Here is a 20,606-nt window from a genome sequence, read left to right as displayed (position 1 = left end):
AGAAAAATGATTTTTTATTTTAATGGCTCTGCGTTATAAACTTCTGTGAAGCACTTGGGGGTTCAAAGTGCTCACCACACATCTGGATAAGTTCCTTGGGGGGTCTAGTTTCCAAAATAAGGTCATTTGTGGGGAAGGTTCTACTGTTTAGGCAGATCAGGGGCTCTGCAAACGCACCGTGACACCCGCAGACCATTCCATCAAAGTCTGCATTTCTAAACGTCACTACTTCCCTTCCGAGCCCCGACGTGTGCCCAAGCAGTGGTTTACCCCCACATATGGGGTATCGGCGTACTCAGGACAAACTGGGCAACAAATATTGGGGTCCACTTCTCCTGTTACCCTTGTGAAAATAAAAAATTACTTACTAAAACATAATTTTTGAGGAAAGAAAAATGATTTTTTATTTTCAGGCTCTGCATTGTAAACTTCTGTGAAGCACTTGGGGGTTCAAAGTGCTCACCACATGTCTTGATAAGTTCCTTGGGGGGTCTAGTTTCCAAAATTGGGTCACTTGTGGGGGGTTTCTACTGTTTAGGCACATCAGGGGCTCTGCAAACACAACGTGACGCCCGCAGACCATTCCATCAAAGTCTGCATTTCAAAACGTCACTACTTCCCTTCTGACCCCCGACGTGTGCCCAAACAGTGGTTTACCCCCACATGTGGGGTACCAGCATACTCAGGACAAACTGGGCAGCAACTATTGGGGTCTAATTTCTCCTGTTACCCTTGTGAAAATAAAAAATTGCTTGGAAAGAAAAATTATTTTTTATTTTCACGGCTCTGCGTTATAAACTTCTGTGAAGCACTTGGGGGTTTAAAGTAGTCACCGCACATCTAGATTAGTTCCATGGGAGGTCTAGTTTCCAAAATGGGGTCACATGTGGGGGAGCTCCAATGTTTAGGCACACAGGGGCTCTCCAAACACGACATGGTGTCCGCTAACGATTGGAGCTAATTTTTCATTCAAAAAGTCAAATGGCGCTCCTTCCCTTCCAAGCCCTGCCGCGTGCCCAAACAGTGGTTTACCCCACATGTGAGGTATCAGTGTACTCAGGAGAAATTGCCCAATAAATTTTAGGATCCATTTTATCATGTTGCCCATGTGGAAATGAACAAATTGAGGCTAAAAGAATTTTTTTGTGAAAAAAAAGTACTTTTTCATTTTTATAGATCAAATTGTGAATCACCTGGGGGTTAAAAGTGCTCACTATGCATCTAGATAAGCTCCTTGGGGGGTCTAGTTTCCAAAATGGGGTAACTTGTGGGGGAACTCCAATGTTTAGGCACACAGGGGCTCTCCAAACGCGACATGGTGTCCGCTAAAGATTGGAGCCAATTTTTCATTGAAAAAGTCAAATGGCGCTCCTTCCCTTCCGAGCCCTGTTGTGCGCCCAAACAGTGGTTCCCCCGCATATGGGATATCGGCGTACTCAGGACATATTGTACAATAACGTTTGTGTTCCAGTTTCTCTTTTTACCCTTGGGAAAATAAAAAAATTGTTGCTAAAAGATCATTTTTGTGACTAAAAAGTTAAATGTTCATTTTTTCCTTCCATGTTGCTTCTGCTGCTTTGAAGCACCTGAAGGGTTAATAAACTTTTTGAATGTGGTTTTGAGCACCTAGAGGGGTGCAGTTTTTAGAATGGTGTCACTTTTGGGTATTTTCAGCCATATAGACCCTTCAAACTGACTTCAAATGTGAGGTGGTCCCTAAAAAAAATGGTTTTGTAAATTTCGTTGTAAAAATGAGAAATCGCTGGTCAACTTTTAACCCTTATAACTTCCTAGCAAAAAAAAATTTTGTTTCCAAAATTGTGCTGATGTAAAGTAGACATGTGGGTAATGTTATTTATTAACTATTTTATGTCACATAACTCTCTCTTTTAACAGAATAAAAATTCAAAATTTGAAAATTGCGAAATTTTCAAATTTTTCGCAAAATTTCCATTTTTTTTCACAAATAAATGCAAAAATTATTGACCTAAATTTACCACTAACATGAAGCCCAATATGTCATGAAAAAACAGTCTCAGAACCGCTAGGATCTGTTCCTGAGTTATTACCTCATAAAGGGACACTGGTCAGAATTGCAAAAAACGGCCAGGTCATTAAGATCAAACTAGGCTGGGTCATGAAGGGGTTAAAGAAGGTAACAATTGCAAGTCAGAGAGAGAGGACCAATATTACCATTTCATAAAAGGTTCTATATACAATAATAATAATAATAATTTTTATTTATATAGCGCCAACATATTCCGCAGCACTTTACAATTAAGCGGGGACACGTACAGACGATAAATTCAATACAAGATAAGACAATTTAAACAGTGACATTAGGGGTGAGGTCCCTGCTCGCAAGCTTACAATCTACAAATACAATACACGGCAATCAAAATTCAGAACTACGTAAATACATGCAGAACAAACCCAATGCCCTGTCTGTCAAACATCACACCTGAAACTTTATTGTATAAATTGTATTAGGTATGTTTTCTGCAAATTGATGGTCACACTGTCTAATAAGTTTTTAATGGTTTATGTTTTAGCCTTTTCTTATACCTTGCGATTATTGTATATTTTATTAATAAAGTAATTGGATTTATACTACTTTGATGTTTAGTATTTTTTGCAATCAGATATAGGATTTTCTAAGACTGGAGTCAAGCTTAGCAAGGAACAGAAAAACTATGAGGCTTCACTGTCATTACTCAGACTGAGCGAACATGTTGCATAAGCGCTTTGCCCAACAATACAAAGAATGGAGTGGCTCGTACATCTCAGCATCACTATCCTCTCTGGCCAGGCCCTAATCATACACAGTGTATGCTCTTCTCTACATACTCTGTGCTATAGGAAGAGACCAGGGAATACAGCAGTGAGGGAGACCAAGGTGAGTGAATGGAAAGGAATAATGAGGTAGGTCTACGAGACAGGACACAAGAAGGAAGAGTCACAGGGTGGGCACCCACAGGCTGCAAAGTTTGAGTCATTTGATTTCTCAGTGATAGCAGCAATTTGGTTAAGATGAGTATATTCCCAAACGTTAGCATATTACTAACACAGATCCGTTTCCTATGACGACTCTATGATATCAATGCTTAAAGGGAATCTGTCAGTAGGATCAACCCTACTAAGACATCTATATGGGCATGTTTGTCATAGAAAGTTGAAAAAAATGCTACCTTGATATCTGTAATCCAATGTCTTATTCCAGAGAAATTCCATTTTCTTATAGCTATGGCCAGGACATAGATTTCACTGAGAATCTGCCTCCAGAGCTCATTTTAAATGAAAGGGGGCGTTACCAGTGTGAGACAAATAATGACTGAGAGCCTGCTCTCCTGATCTACATGTCTCACACTGGCAATGCCCCCTTTCATTTAAACTGAGCTCTGGAGGCAGATTCTTAGATAAGACCTATGGGCCAGATGATGATCTTAAGAGCTCATTTACAAATAAGAAAAATATGGATTTCTGTGGAATAAGACATCAAATCGCAGATATCAGGGTATCAATTTATTCAGCGTTCTATGATCTGCATAGACTGCTTAGGAGAGTTGACCCTAGAGATAAATTCTGTTTAAATATTTTAGAAAAAAAGCATTGTTTTCTTTATACTTTAATTACTAAATGTTGCAGAAAAGGGCACATTTATACGTTGATATCATAGTTGCAAACATTATATAACAGTATCAGACATTGTATTAGAAATTGTTAGCATGCCTAATCCTTATTCAAATGTCAATTGTCGCTCTTATTAGTGACAATTGAAACTCCCCCTTAAAGGGTACACACACTATTTGTATAGCACCTGCAGCCGCCAAGTGGAGCCTTGACTGCCACAATAGGACTAGTGAGCAAAACTGTCTGTACAAGGTCTATGTGTGTTCCACCTCCTATTTATACAAGAACCAATATGTGCATTTGTCCTGAATAACGCATGTCTGCTTTCAGTTCCCTTGAGAAATCGCATTACCTGCTGGAGAGTCGTCCTCATGAGAATACGACTTCAGGCTGTTTTGGCAGAACCCAAGTTCTCATAGTAACAAGGCAGTAAATTAGCATCAATACTATTATTATTTATGTCTATTAAAGACATCAAGAAAACTTCTGCATTGATAAATATAAATACCGTTTTATTCTTCGTGGTATAATCTATTTTTGTGAAATATACATGCTTCCTTTTGATTTCATACGCTTAGACTACTCTAAAGGAAACCAGGTCTAAAAGGAATGCCTTGTCAATTATATGGACAACGGTATCAGGGCCAAAAACACAAAATGTTCCTTTTTTCTTCTGAAATAATGCAAATATATTGCAGTAAAACTTGCAATTATAAGGATCCTGCATTTTTTCTATTACTGTTCTGAGTTATAGTTACATTTGCAGAAAGCAGTGCTTACGTTTTTCCAGAGTATGTGACAATAAGCGACAGCATAAAAAAAGATATCCTCCTCTTATGGTGGACACTTAAAATGCATCAAATACAGGAAAAAAAACAGAATAGAAGGAAAATAATTTAACAAAACCCATTGAAGTATAATAATCCACAGGGTACATGCCTTTGATGGTCATATGCTAAAGACAGAGCACAGCCACATCCTCTTGTCCTTGTGTGTGTTCCCTGAGAATATGGAACTCATCCTGCAAACAGGAATGAGAAAAGAAAAATCAGGAGATAAAGACCTACCTGACGTGTGAGTGGAGACGGAGAGCCTACAGCATGCTCACGGCATTAAATATTCATAGAAATGACATTTCCTTTGTTACAAAGCGCTGTCACCAAGGGATGGCGAACAAGTGTAACCTGATCGTCTGTTGTGAGAATTAGTCAGGAGATCAACTCTGCTGTTGTGAAAGAGCCGAAGAACCAGAGTGGATTATTATAGGCATATTTACTATACAAATAAAGCAGCACATTATAAACTTACCTTGTACCCAATATCGTCTTTATTATTCTGTGCATTACATGTACAGTGCCTTGCGAAAATATTCGTCCCCCTGGAACTTTTCAACCTTTTCCCACATATCATTCTTCAAACATAAAGATACCAAATGTAAATTTTTGGTGAAGAATCAACAAGTGGAACACAATTGTGAAGTTGAACGAAATTTATTATTTAAAATTTTTGTGGAAATTCAAAAACTGATAAGTGGGGCGTGCAATATTATTGGGCCCCTTTAACTTGGTACTTTGTTGCGCCACGTTTTGCTGCGATTACAGCTGCAAGTTGCTTGGGGTATGTCTCTATCAGTTTTGTACATCGAGAGACTGAAATTCTTGCCCATTCTTCCTTGGCAAACAGCTTGAGCTCAGTGAGGTTTGATGGAGGTCGTTTGTGAACAGCAGTTTTCAGCTCTTTCCACAGATTCTCGATTGGATTGAGGTCTGGACTTTGACTTGGCCATTCTAACACCTGGATATGTTTATTTGTGAACCATTCCATTGTAGATTTTGCTTTATATTTGGGATCATTGTCTTGTTGGAAGACAAATCTCTGTCCCAGTCTCAGGGCTTTTGCAGACTCAAACAGGTTTTCTTCAAGAATGGTCCTGTATTTGGCTCCATCCATCTTCCCATCAATTTTAACCATCTTCCCTGCCCCTGCCGAAGAAAAGCAGGCCCAAACCATGATGCTGCCACCACCATGTTTGACGGTGGGGATGGTGTGTTCAGGGTGATGAGCTGTGTTGCCTTTACGCCAAACATATCGTTTGGCATTGTTGCCAAAAAGTTCGATTTTGGTTTCATTTGACCAGAGCACCTTCTTCCACATTTTTGGTGTGTCTCCCAGGTGGCTTGTTGCAAACTTTAAATGGCACTTTTTATGGATATCTTTGAGAAATGGCTTTCTTCTTGCCAATCTTCCATAAAGGCCAGATTTGTGCAGAGTATGACTGATTGTGGTCCTATGGACAGACTGTCCCACCTCAGCTATAGATCTCTGCAGTTCATCCAGAGTGATCATTGGCCTCTTGCCTGCATCTCTGATCGGTCTTCTCCTTGTTTGAGATGAAAGTTTAGAGGGACAGCCGGGTCTTCGTAGATTTGCAGTGGTATGCTACTCCTTCCAATTCAATATGATTGCTTACACAGTACTCCTTTGGGTGTTTAAAGTTTTGGAAATCATTTTGTATCCAAATCCAGCTTTAAACTTCTCCACAACAGTATCACAGACCTGCCTGTTGTGTTCCTTGGTCTTCATGATGCTCTCTGTGCTTCACACAGAACCCTGAGACTATCACAGAGCAGGTGCATTTATACGGAGACTTGATTACACACAGGTGGATTATATTTATCATCATTAGGCATTTAGGACAACATTGGATCATTCAGAGATCCACAATAAACTTTTGGATTGAGTTTGCTGCACTGAAAGTAAAGGGGCCGAATAATATTGCATGCCCCACTTTTCAGTTTTTGAATTTCCACAAAAATTTTAAATAACCAATAAATTTCGTTCAACTTCACAACTATGTTCCACTTGTTGTTGATTCTTCACCAAAAATTTACATTTGGTATCTTTATGTTTGAAGCATGATATGTGGGAAAAGTTCCAGGGGACCGAATACTTTCGCAAGGCACTGTATATATACACACCTATGGGTTATCTTTAACATAGCTTCAGTGTTTGCACAAAAAGTGCTGTCGATACACAAAGTAATGTTGAAGACATATGACATTGTCAAGGTGAAAATATATTTTCTTATATACCTTTGTACTTTTATATATCTTATACTGTGAAACAATAAGTTTTTCCTATCTGCTAGCTAATGCAAATGTAATTGTATCTAAAGATGGCCGCCAGTGTTCATTCTTCATTTCAGTTTAGAATGTGAAGAGTTAAGTTTCATTTCTCTTGAAAAAGATAACTCTGGAATGTGAAGAAAGAAGTAACCATCGGAGATGTCCTGAGTGACGAATCAGAGAGAGAGACTGAGCACTAGATGTATGCTGCTTAAACTCCGCCTAATGCATTCCTTTTTCCTAAACAATAGTACTGTGTATTCAAAAATAAAGTAGTTGCTGTAACTGCTCTGGACACAGGTGAACGCAAGAGCATCAGCAAAGATTGAATCAGCTACGTGTCTGAATCATTTCTTTTTTTCGGTACCAGATGTTCTGCGCTCACATTATAATTTGGAATGACTGGTGAATGAGGATTAATTGTCGTTTACGACCCCGACAATTTGGCAGCCCAACGGGGGGCGTGGCCAGCGATCCGAGACCCTCTGGACCCATGCCTGGATGTCTGTGGATGATACCCGTAGTGGCTGACCTCAAGGACTGATCACCCTCCGAACACGGTAAGTGGCGATCATGTACACTGTATATGTCACACTTGCTAGTGTCTCAGCCGTTATTGGTTTGTCTGTGGTCTCCTTGGGTCCGGGAGGTGACCGGTCGAGTGGTGAGATCGAACGCGATCCTGTGCCACGCTCTGAACCAGCAACTGAGAGACGTCGCATCCTGTGCGTCCTCTGTACACCACACCTCCTCCACCGGTCATTGTACTCCGTTCAACCACCCTACCCGTGACTATTGTCTAGTAGTGAAGTGGAGTGATAGATTGAGAGAGTTGTAGATTGTGGGGCGGCTTAGAGCAAGGGATAGGAGACGCAGCCTCTGTGATATTGTACTAACCGGTAATTAAGACGTCCCAAGTGGGGGACCACCAGAATTTTGAGTACAAATAGGTAATTAAGACGCCCCGTATGGAGCCACCAGAAATAGGTAATTAAGACGTCCCGGAACGGGACCACCAGAAACAGGTAATTAAGACGCTCCGTACGGGACCACCAGAATTTTTGTGGAGGGGTCTCATTAGGAGGCTGCCTCCCAACGGTTGGAATATCGTGGCAGGATAGTCTGTAATCACTGTTGTTCAGGTTAGGGACAGGAAATATTGAGCGCGAGGCTCTTTTCCTAGTACGTCGAACGTGAGGCTCCGTACTGTAGAACAAAGTGTTGATATCGCTGCCAGTGGTTTTACTGCAGAAAACCACAGTATTCTGTGAGTCATGTTGCGTCTCTTAAAGCAGAAGAAGTCCGTGCCCCACAAGTTAGATGAGGATTCTGTGGAAGTCAAGGCAATAGTGGAGTCACGGGAGGGCAAGGAGGCAGTCAAGAATGTTGAGAGATTGTATAAGCATGTAGGATTGCCCTAGTCAGGGAGATTGTAGCCAGCTATGTGGCCCAATCTCATAGAAAATAAAAGGGGCATGTTGAAAGATAAAGGATTGTTAGAACAAGCGCAAGCTCATCTGCGAGTTGCGCGAAGCTTAAAGAACAAAGGATGAAAATAGGTTGATGGAGAGGAAGGATCAGACAATGTAGAACCCGTGTTTCGTTATAAAATGCCTTTGAACTGTGATTTTACAGATTGTAAAATGGCCGCCGTGCCACTGGTGATGAGAATGCGGTCCCAGCCATCGCCCTGTAATGGCGGCGGAAAGAGATCTCCAGAAGCGTAGGTGTGTCCTGTTTGTGTTGTGCAGAATCCAACCTGGGTGGAAACCTGCCGTGTGTGTGCGTACGGGCAGTCCTTGGGGCTCCGCCCAGACCACGGAGGATCATAGGAAAGTTTTGTAGAAATTAAGTCTGAAAACTGCTGTAATTTGTTACTTTGTAGAAGATACTGAGCTTCTATCAATGCTGTGTTCTAGATGGGAGGGGCGGAGCGGACCGCTGCGAGATTTCTTTGTCAGTTCTTCTCTTTTCTCCTTATCTGCGCTACGTGCCGGAAAAAGAAGGGGGGCAAAGATCTGGGCTTTTGTATTCTCCCTTGTGCGCTGTGGAATGCAGTGATTTTTCTTATCCCCGTGTTACTAGATGGGAGGGGGTGAGTGAATCCCTGCGCGACCTGCTTGAAATTGAAAGTGAAATAGACCTGTGCCTGGTCTTGGAGGAAAACTTGTAAATAATTGAAAGATTGGTAAATTAAGCCTCTTCTTCCGACTGTAAGCTCTGTGCCCCTCAATCCCAAAGCACCAATATATATTGGGTTGCCAAAACTTAGTGCGCTTCCACCCTATGATCCGGCTGCGTGGATCTGTGATGTATGCGGAGTTACTAATTCTCAGTGTAGAGAGGTCTGATACAATTGTGAAGCAAGAAGACCCGGAGTTATAGCCCCCACCTTTCCCTTGCTAAACGCTGACAGCAATTCCCCGCTCCAAATACAGCCCCCCTTTCACAGCTGCAAGGACAGCAGCGTTCCTTATCAGCTACAGCCCTCCCCACCTTACGCAAGTCCAGCTTCACACTAAAATATCCCTTTTAACCCTGTCTGGGAATCTCTCTCCCCAGCCCCGCCATGCAAATTCTCAGACCAAGAGCTTGTTTTAATCGGTGTAAATGGCAGACCCCCCAGCCCGGAAAGGCCCCTACATCTCCTCTTCCCGTGAAACCTTCACATTTACATGGCCAGACTTTCCAGGAATCTGAAGTTTGGTTCCCCTGTCATTCACGTTGCTACATCAAACCTCAGGGCTCCCAGGTTCTTTTCTCAGTAGGGTATGGGGATATAATTACCCACCAGGTAGGAGCCATAGTGAACCCAGCTAATTCTACCCTGTCACATAGAGGTGGTTTGGCCCAACAAATAGCAAAAAAGGGGAGCCAGTCCTAGCCCAAGAGTGTCAGGCCTACCTTGCCACTTATGGCCCCTTGCATCCAGGAGATGCTATGTCCACCCAGGAAGGGAATTTACCCTCTGATATAGTGTTACACACTGAAGGCCCCGTATATGATTACAAGACACCCGAGCACTGCTGTACAGTATTGCAGACTGCCTTGCAGACAGAGCTCACTTATGCAGGGCATGCTACAGGTGTGCTGACTCAGTTTTATGGAGACAAACAGAGACCTGTTGCTTATTATAGTGGCCGCCTGGATACGGTGGCAAGAGGAAGCCCCTTCTGTGTTCGGGCCGTGTTGTCTGTCCAGCTGTTGCTACACAAGTCTTCAGAGATTGTTTTGGATTACCCACTGATGGTCCACACCCCACACGATGTACATAGTATCCTTAACCAGGTACAACCTAGCCACATGTCCATGGCTGGACAGCTGCGACTTTGGTGTGCTATTCTCATGCCTACTAATGTGACTTTGAAAAGGTGCACTGTCCTGAACCCCGCTACTCTTCTCCTAGTACCCCTGGATCCAAAGGGGGGAGGAGTAGGTGACATGAGCAAGGACACTTGTTTTCTTTTTCTTTTAAGAATGGATCCAGAGGAACAAGATTAGTTTTCCAAACCACATGATTGTCTAGAATTGATGTCTCAGGGAACGGCTGGTCTCTAGTGTGCCTATTCTAATGCTGATTTTGAGCTTTTTGTAGATGGATCCCATCACCAAGATGACCAAGGACGCTTCTGTACCAGATATGCTGTGGTCTCAGAACATGAGGTAATCAAGGCAGAGTCAATGCCAGCTCATATGTCTGCACAAGAAGCAGAGCTCATAGAAACGTGCAAACTAGCAGAAGGTAAGACTGTAAATATCTACACTGATTCCAGGTATGCCTTTGGCATTACACACGATTATGGGCCTATCTGGAGAGCCAGGGCTTTCCTGACAGCAAATGGCCACCCCCTTTAAACATGCTGAGGCAGTCCAGCAACTTATGAATGCACTACAGCTTCCCACCCAAGCAGGCATCATAAAGGTAAAGGCACATACCAGAGGCACTGATGGACGGACAAAGGGTAACGCACTGGCAGACCAGGCTGCCAAGAAAGCAGCAAGCACTCCTGTAGCCTCTAGAGTACATCACCTAGACACCCCACCATCTCCACTTGTGTTGAAAGACATCTTAGCCCGGTTACAAGAACAGGCAAGTAAGGAGGAGAAAAATAGGTGGCAAAAGATAGGGGCTTGCTCTGATACCGTCACTGGGCTATGGGGGAGGGGTGAAAAGGTCTGCCTACCACAGGTACTGTACCCAATGATGGCACAGGTTCTGCACGGGAATGTGCACCACTCGAAGACGGCCATGTGTGACACCCTACAGAGACAATGGATTGTCCCCGGGTTTTCCACCTGCGCAGAAAGGCAGGTACAGAGCTGCATGATATGTGCCACACATAATCAGAGTAGGACAGTGAAAACCCCATCCAAACACACTCCCCGGCCCCTTTACCAATTCCAGAGACTGCAGAATGATTATATTCAGTTACCCAGGGTAGGGACGTATGAGTATGTGTTGGTCTGCATTGATTTATTTTCAGGTTGGCCAGAAGCCTACCCAGTTGCCAAAGCTACGGCTAACACAACGGTGAAGAAACTGATGGCTGAGATCATATGCAGGTAGGGAGTTCCTGAAGTCATTGAAAGCGATCGGAGTTCCCATTTTACTGGAGAGATCATGTCAGAGGTAATGGCAGCACTGGGGGTAAGTCAAGCACTGCATACTCCACCCACAGAGCAGTGGAAAAGTGGAGAGACTAGATGGAACTCTTAAGCTTAAAATCCAGAAGGCAATGACAGAGACTGGTAAACCATGGACAGAATGCCTTCCTCTAGTTTTGTTTTCAGTAAGATATACCCCAAACAGGAAGACAGGACTGTCACCATATGAGATTCTGTTTGGCAGGGGCCCCAATTTTGAATGTTTCTTTCCATAACAGTTGCAACCCAAGTACCAGGACTTGACTAGCTATGTGCAGGCCTTACATGGACACTTTGCCAAAGTGCATTTAACTGTCTTCAGTTCTCTTCCAGACCCAGACAAGGTTCCTGGACACCATCCCTTTGTGCCAGGAGACCTGGTGTATGTGAAAAAGTTTGTGCGCAGAGATTGTCTCCAGCCGAGATTTGAAGGACTTCACACGGTGATCCTGGTCACCCCCACTGCAGTAAAACTTGAAGGAAAGAGCACCTGGATCCATGCCTCACACTGTAAAAGAGACCGAACCAGCGTTTAGTCACAGTAGTGACTGAAGGGAAATGTTGCTGTTGTTTTTGATCCTGGAAATGGGGGCCATCCTCGCCCCTACCTTCTCGGCCCCTAATGTAAATGAAAATACTAAGGTCCCACTATTCTCTGGGTAAACCTGACAGCCCCGGCAAATATCTGGCGATTTGATTTCTGTGATGTAGTCAAGTGCCCTGAGACTTAACGGGTGGTAGAGGGAATCATCCAGTTTTATATGTGTGTTACCAGAAATGACAACAATAACTATTATTGGTCAGATGCTGCCTGGAATACGGGAGATGATTGGGGATATAAACCTAGCGAAGCCATGTTCCCTAAGGATGGGACGGTAGGAGTCTTCGTGAAAGAATGCATCTAACAGCCCTCCTGCAACCACCTAGAGGCTGTAAATGGGGTAGAAGTTGTCACCCCCTCCTCCTGAATCTTGAAAACCCCCAATCTGCTGATCTGCAGACGTTCGTTCTGGGAAGGCATTATAATTATGTATTTAGTAGTGGATACCATGGGAATTTAGGCCATATACAGCTCCAGGATATTAGCTTCAGACCAACCAAGGCCCCTGTTACCAGTACAGCTAAGACAGGCCCAGGTGAGCGTTTGCAAAATGTAGTTAATGAAGTAATCCCCATTCCAGGTCTCAGTTGGCAAGAGGTTTTCTCCATAGAAACACAAACAGCCCCAAGGAAAAACCTGTGGTTAGAATGGGTGAGATACAATGTAAGAGTCCAGAATATCTCTGTAGGATGTATTGCTTGTGCTGCTGCGAATACACATCTGTACACACATGCATTGCTTTTTCCTGATGACAACACCACTGCCTGTGTCATGAATTTGTTGAAAGGTTTGAAGTCCACTGATTGCCCAGATTACGTCCCACTAATTCATGAGAGACCCAAACTAAAGGTCCCAGGAGAAGTAACCATATTAGCTGACAATTACACCTGCTATAATTCCCACGACACCACAGGTACATCAGTAGGGATCTTTGAGACAGGTTTCTGCAAGGAGAACAGTTCCTTAGATACTGATTTGCTAATCAAACATACACAATATATGTACGATATTTATTGGTTATGTGGAGACGGTAAGCTCCGTCCTAGGTTGCCTAATGCCTGGATAGGCCAATGCACCCTTGTTAAATTAGCCATGCAGTTCAAGATTTTACCTTGGGATCCAAAAATACCTGATGAACCTACCAGAAAAAGGAGAAGTTTCGATCAGCTGCACATGAGTTATGAAGAAGATCCACTAGTATATATATTGATGCCATTGGAGTGCCAAGGGGGGTGCCTGACCAGTTTAAAGCCCAGAACCAGATTTATGCCGGCATTGCTTCTATAATCCCACAGGTGCAGATTAATAAAAATGTTGAATGGATCAATTATATATATTACAGGGAACAAAGGTTCGTCAATTATAGCAGTGATGCCTGGATATAGTTGAGGGTTTGAGCCCCTAACACTTGTATGACCAGTGCTGCAACCCGACCTAAGAGAATTACACTGAATCCTGTCCAGACAAGATCACATGTAGTGACATAAGAAGCTGACACAGGATTGTGGTTGGTGGATAGTGGGGACATTAACTTTTAGGAGTAGGCTGACAGTAATCCTTTTGGGAAGGAGCTGTAGACCAGCATGTCATGTCACTCCCCACCACCAGAGAACCAACCACATCAGGTAGGGTAAGACAGATACAGGAGTATTATCACTGGAGGCTCTCTGACTAGCTAGCCACGCAAAAACAATTGGCTGACCCTGAGAACCAACCTTTCTCATTTTACAGACGAATAATGACCATATGATGGATGTATAAGTGCACCTAGGCAGGCCTAGGTAGTTAGTGAGCACAAAAACAGGTGACATGCTAAGACGCAAATTAAGATTTTTTACAGATGTGACAAAAGGAAAGTGTAGAGCTATACTTTGGACGGTTACAGCTGAAATGGGAAGATATGGAGTACAGTCCCATAAACCCACTTGATGTTAGAGTATTGGTAAATACATTCATTGACGGTACAAAATATAGACAGCCAGACCTGAATGGCGAAATGTAGATCCAAAAGACCTGAAGGTTGTTAAAAGAAGTTGAACAAATTAGGACAATAAGACGACGTGTCATGTATGCTGGAGCAGACACATCTTTCTTCTCCAATTGGTTAGGTGGGATCAAGGGATTCCTTCAATAAGTTTGTTTAGTACTAATTGCCCTCCTTGTAATTGGATCGATAATTCTCTGTTGTGTTATTCCCTTGTACAAAAAGGTTATTGCCAAAGCAACTCCGACTGGCGCCTTCCTCAATCAAGAAATAGATCCACCAGAGTACGATGGTACTGATCCAGGGGAGATCCCGAAGTATATTCCTCTCAAGAGAGTAGACAAAACCCCCCATTCTCAGATGATGCTAAGAGATTTAGTTTAGGGACAGTGGGAGAACTCCATGTGAGGTTAGTGAAGGTTCAGCTGCCTGGAGGCCTCTCGCTAGGGGAGAGTTTCTGAGGTGTCTGGATGAAGAAATCCACCTCCCCTTTCCCCATCACATGGACAGTCTCGAAGGATCTTTCTTTAAGGGAAAAACTTAGTGTTTAGGGGGGATTGTCAAGGTGAAAATATATTTTCTTATATACCTTTGTACTTTTATATATCTTATACTGTAAAACAATAAGTTTTTCCTATCTGCTAGCTAATGCAAATGTAATTGTATCTAAAGATGGCCGCCAGTGTTCATTCTTCATTTCAGTTTAGAATGTGAAGAGTTAAGTTTCATTTCTCTTGAAAAAGATAACTCTGGAATGTGAAGAAAGAAGTAACCATCGGAGATGTCCTGACGAATCAGAGAGAGAGACTGAGCACTAGATGTATGCTGCTTAAACTCCGCCTAATGCATTCCTTTTTCCTAAACAATAGTACTGTGTATTCAAAAATAAAGTAGTTGCTGTAACTGCTCTGGACACAGGTGAACGCAAGAGCATCAGCAAAGATTGAATCAGCTACGTGTCTGAATCATTTCTTTTTTTCGGTACCAGATGTTCTGCGCTCACATTATAATTTGGAATGACTGGTGAATGAGGATTAATTGTCATTTACGACCCCGACAACATGCCCACCAGGGCCATGGGATACTTGGAACCAGGTCGGACAGTTCTTTGGGGAAGTCACGTGGTTGTGACGTGACTCCTTGGCCCTGGCTTTGCCATAAAATGGGGAATATATATATGGAATTTAACGTGACGCCACCTGTGGTGTTCAGCAATGGATGGCCGACGCTGCTAAAGGAGACCGCTGGGGCTGATGGTGGAGCCGGGCCCCAGGGCTACCAGTCCCGTTTATGTCAGGCTTCGTGTACCTTGGCAGGACTCAAGAGATCACTGAATGACACAAGGGCTGTAGTTTTCCTTTACTTGATGGTTGATAGTACAGACTAGGGTATTGGTAACAGATCATAATGGAGAGCCAGGCAGCCTGGAAGCAATTTTTGGATACACCTGGCCAGGTAGGTACGGAGGCCTTCCTTCTGCGCTGTCCTCCCTTTTTCCTTGCTGTCTAACAGCTCAACCTCCTGCTGCGAACTGTTGCCTGCATATAATTAAATAAATCAGAGCAACAAATTATCCAGAATAAACCATGACAGAACACTTCACCGTACCGACGGATCGAGGCACGCCGGCATTCCCCCAGCACAGCACATGGGCTGTTTCCAGTTCTTAGCCTAACGGCATGAACGTCAGGCTATGCACCACACTGCATTGATTACTTCCTTATAGTTCACAAAACAGACTTCCTTGATAAAGTCATAAATGCCGAAACGTTGGATGAAATGATGTCTGTTGAGCTACATATCCGGGTGTTCCAATAAATTCTGAAAATCGTTTGAATATTGAACTTTTCTGATTGATTGTGTGCCAGAGGCTACCAGTTTTAGATTTGAGTTACTATATAGTTTTTACAACAGGACATGGTGCAGGAGGAAAAAGCTGCTCTGCTCAGTGAGTTTCCACATGAGGAGAGCGACTCTTTGTCCTGCTCCATGCTCCTTTGTAACCTGTTGGGTTGGGTGAGCCAGGGCTGCCACTAGAAATTTCGGGGCCCCATACTGGCAAAATTTTCGGGGCCCCCTTGAGACTCCACCCAGGCTCCACCCCTGCCCCGCATCATGACCAGACCACATATAATAATATTCGCCATCCTAGCCCCCGGGTGTCTCATTCCTGGCGTCAGCCATATGTTCTCCCATCCTGCCCCATATGATCTCCCCATCCTGCCCCATCTGTCTCCATCGTATCCATCCTGCCCCATGATCCTGCCCCATCTGTCTCCAATCCTGCCTCCAGTGTCTCCAATCATGCCCGTATCACCATTCTGCCCCGTCTCCAATCATGCCCCCATTTCTGCAATCATGCCCCCTGTGTCTCAATTCTGCCCCATCTGTTTCCAATCCTGCCCCATCTGTCTCCAGTCATGCCGCCATGTCTGTCATCCTGCCCCCTGTGTCTCCAATAATGCCCCGTTTCTCTATTCTGCCCCGTGTCCAGCATTCTGCACCAGTGTCCAGCAATCTGCCCGTGTCCAGCTTTCTGCCCCTGTGTCCAGCTTTCTGCCCCTGTGTCCAGCTTTCTGCCCCTGTGTCCAGCATTCTGCCCGTGTCCAGCATTCTGCCCGTGTCCAGCATTCTGCCCCTGTGTCCAGCATTCTGCTCCTGTGTTCAGCATTCTGCCCCTGTGTCCAGCTTTCTGCCCCTGTGTCCAGCTTTCTGCCCGTGTCCAGCGTTTTGCCCCTGTGTCCAGCGTTCTGACCTTGTGTCCAGCATTCTGCCCCTGTGTCCAGCATTCTGCTCCTGTGTCCAGCATTCTGCCCGTGTCCAGCTTTCTGCCCCTGTGTCCAGCATTCTGCCCCTGTATCCAGCATTCTGCCCCTGTGTCCAGCTTTCTGCCCCTGTGTCCAGCTTTCTACCCCTGTGTCCAGCTTTCTGCCCGTGTCCAGCATTCTGCCCGTGTCCAGCATTCTGCCCCTGTGTCCAGCATTCTGCTCCTGTGTTCAGCATTCTGCCCCTGTGTCCAGCTTTCTGCCCGTGTCCAGAGTTTTGCCCCTGTGTCCAGCGTTCTGACCTTGTGTCCAGCATTCTGCCCCTGTGTCCAGCATTCTGCTCCTGTGTCCAGCTTTCTGCCCCTGTGTCCAGCTTTCTGCCCCTGTGTCCAGCTTTCTGCCCCTGTGTCCAGCTTTCTGCCCCTGTGTCCAGCGTTCTGCCTCTGTGTCCAGCTTTTTGCCCCTTTGTCCAGCATTCTGCCCTGGGCCCCCCGGATCGCCGCTCAATAAAAAAAAATAAAAAACAAGTTCTGCTTACCTGGCCGTGCTCCTGCTCTCTCCCCGCAGCTGAAGCGTGCACTCGCCGGCGACTGACAATGACGTCAGATGCCGGCGACATGCATGCTGCGACTGACGTCAGCTGCCAGCCTCAGATTGGCTGGTGGCTGTTAACTATTGACGTGCGGGCACGGGCCCGCACGTCAATAGCGTTAAACAGCTGCAGCGCTGGCCGCCGCTAAGGGCCCGATTTAGCCTGCGGCTGCCGGTAGGGGCCCGGTGAGCAGATGAGACGGGGCCTGATGCGGGCCCCCTCTGCCCACCGGGCTTCATACGCCAGTCACGGCTGTAATGCCCTGATGGCAGCCCTGGGGTGAGCAGATAAGTTCTGCTAAATCACAATGCTGCTCCTAAGCCTCACACGAACTTGCCTTAATGTACAAACATATTTCTCGACTCAAGAAGCATTTTTTCAGGCTGTAACCCATTGGTATGTGTACCTAGGATGGGTTGCAGTGTGAAATACGTGACAATGGCCATCTTGCACTCCTTAATGGAGTACTTTAGGGGGTCATCACCATGAAAAAAAGGTCTGACTTCAGTTCAGAAAAGTGGGACAACTGTCATGTGATTTTCATGCAAGTACAATATGATTTTTAACACCTAGCATCCAATTTACATGAGAATGCGATCCAATTGTAATGCGATTTTAACATGAGCTTTTACATACTGTAGACTTTAGAGCAATTCTCTATGGAATTTACATATAGTTTTGCAAGGAAATATTCTTCAAGAGATTATATATAGAGAGAGAGCGAAAGAAAGAGAAAAAAGATTAGATAGATATACAGATAAATAGATACAGAAAGATAGATATAAATATGTGAACGAGATATATAATCAGTGCTTTGTGTGTAGCTTACTGTACATATTTTTTAAGTAAATACATTCCTTTAGAAAAAAAATGGTGTGGGATCCCCCAACATTTTATTAACCAGCAGAGGGAAAGCGGACAGCTGGGGGCAGATGATTATGGCCAGGAAAGGGGTAATACCCATCCAGCTTTCCAGGCAATTAATATCAGCTCACAGCTGTATTCTTAGACTTTCCTGGTTATTAAAATGGGGGATCCCCTAAAAACAATGATGTAGCGTCCCCCTATATTAAATGACCAGCAAAGGATAGGCAGACAAGGAGGGCTAATATTAATTGCCTAGGAAGGGGCCATGGATATTGGCCCCCTCCCAGAAATGACCCATCCGTAAGACGTGACAAATCTGGCACTTAGCCTCACTCTTCGCATTTGCCCTGGTGCAGTGGTAAGTGGGGTGATAGTATTGGGATTGATGTCACCTTTGTATTGTCAGGTGACATCAAGCCCAAAGGTTAGTAATGGAGAGGTGTCTATAAGACGCTCCCATTACTAACTCCACAGTGCTAATGTATCAAAAAATACAACGAGAATAAAGTCCTTTAATTGACACAGACTCCTTTAATGAATCTAAATTAAACCAGACCAACTATACTCTTGTCAACACCCAGCCAACTGAAGCCAATGTCACCAGTAAAAGAATTAACCCTTTAGTGACAGCCAATTTGCAGCTTAATGACAGGCCAATTTTTAAAATTCTGACCATTGTCATTTTATGTGGTTATAACTCTGGAACGCTTTAACGGATCCTGCTGATTCTGAGACTGTTTTTTTGTGACATATTGTACTTTATGTTCGTGGTAAAATTTATTCAATATGACTTGTGTTTATATATGAAAAAATGGAAATATGGAGAAAAATTTTTAAATTTTGCAATTTTCAAACTTATAATTTTTATGCCCTTAAATCAGAGAGAAATGTCACACAAAATACTTGATAGATCACATTTCCCACATGTCTACTTTACATCAGCACAATTTGGGAAACAAGCTTTTATTGTTAGGAAGTTATAAGGGTTAAAAGTTGACCAGCGATTTCTCATTTTTACAACAACATTTACAAAACAATTTTTTTTTTAGGGACCACATTACATTTAAAGTCACTTTGAGGGGTGTACAAGACAGAACATACCCAAAAGTGACACTATTCTAAAATCTGCATCCCTCAAGGTGCTCAAAACCACATTCAAGAAGTTTATTAACCCATTACGTGCTTCACAGACATTTTACTTTAGACCAAACTTTTTTTTATTTTTGCAATGGTAAAAAGAGAAAATGAATGACAAAATGTGTTGTGCAATTTCTCCTGCATACGCCAATACCCCATATGTGGGGGTAAACCACTGTTTGTGCGCATGGCAGAGCTCGGAAGGGATAGTGCGCCGTTTGACTTTTTCAATGCAGAATTGGCTGGAATTGAGATCGGTTGCCATGTCGTGTTTGGAGAGCCCCTGATGAGCCTAAACAGTTGAAACCCCCACAAGTGACACCATTTTGGAACCTAGACCCCTTAAGGAACTTATCTAGATGTGTGGTGAGCACTTTGAACCCCCAAGTGCTTCACAGAAGTTTATAACGTAGAGCCCTGAAAATAAAAAAATCCTATTTTTTCCACAAAAATGACTTTTTTGCCCAGAAAATTTTTATTTTCCCAAGGGTAACAGGAGAAATTAGATGCCCAAAGTTGTTGTTCAATTTGTCCTGAGTACGCTGATACCTCATATGTGGGAGTAAACCACTGTTTGGGTGAACGGCAGAGCTTGGAAGGGAATGAGCGCCGTTTGACTTTTTCAATGCAAAATTGGCTAGAATTGAGATTGGACACCATGTAGCTCTTGGAGATCCCCTGATGTGCCTAAACAGTGGAAACCCTCCACAAGTGACACCATTTTGGAAACTAAACCCCTTAAGTAACTCATCTAGATTTGTGGTGAGTACTTTCAACCCCCAAGTGCTTCACAGAAGTTTATAAGGCAGAGCCGTGAAAATAAAAAATATATATTTTTCCTCAAAAATGTTTTTTTTAGCCCGCAATTTTTTATTTTCACAAGGGTAACAGGATAAATTTGACCACAAAGGTTGTTGTGCAATTTGTCTTGAGTTCACTGGTACCCCATATGTGGGAGAAAATTACTGTTTGGGCACACGTTGGGGCTCAGAAGGGAAGTAGTGACGTTTTGGAATGCAGACTTTCATGGAATGGTCTGCGGGCATGTTTTGTTTGCAGTAGAAACCCCACAAGTGACCCTATTTTGGAAACTAGACACCCAAAGGAACTTGTCTAGATGTGTGGTGAAGACTTTGAATGCCCAAATGCTTCACAGAAGTTTATAACGCTGAGCCGTGAAAATAAAAAATCATTTTTTTCCACAAAAATGATTTTTTAGCCCCCAATTTTTTATTTTTTCAAGGGTAACAGTAGAAATTGA

The 20,606-nt window shown here is 43.6% G+C and overlaps 1 protein-coding gene across 2 annotated transcripts in view; it reads right to left on the bottom strand.

The window, feature by feature from the left end:
* Positions 1-4,839, bottom strand: part of GJB7 (gap junction protein beta 7) — a 50,345-nt gene extending 45,506 nt beyond the window's left edge. The window contains exon 1 of one of the 2 annotated variants that reach the window (XM_077289765.1): positions 4,698-4,839. Coding sequence is in view for 1 of the 2 variants with exons in the window: in XM_077289764.1 (XP_077145879.1) it covers positions 4,570-4,582 (13 nt within the window). In the remaining variant the exon portion in view is untranslated. Of the gene's footprint in view, positions 1-4,569 lie in introns of both variants that reach the window. The other variant, XM_077289764.1, reaches the window with a different exon arrangement.
* Positions 4,840-20,606: the final 15,767 nt, after the last annotated feature.

The sequence above is a fragment of the Ranitomeya variabilis genome, chromosome 2, assembly GCF_051348905.1.
Source record: "Ranitomeya variabilis isolate aRanVar5 chromosome 2, aRanVar5.hap1, whole genome shotgun sequence".
In the NCBI taxonomy this organism is placed as follows: domain Eukaryota; kingdom Metazoa; phylum Chordata; class Amphibia; order Anura; family Dendrobatidae; genus Ranitomeya; species Ranitomeya variabilis.
Note: the sequence above shows the minus strand (reverse complement) of the source record. Positions and strands in the feature narration are given on the sequence as shown.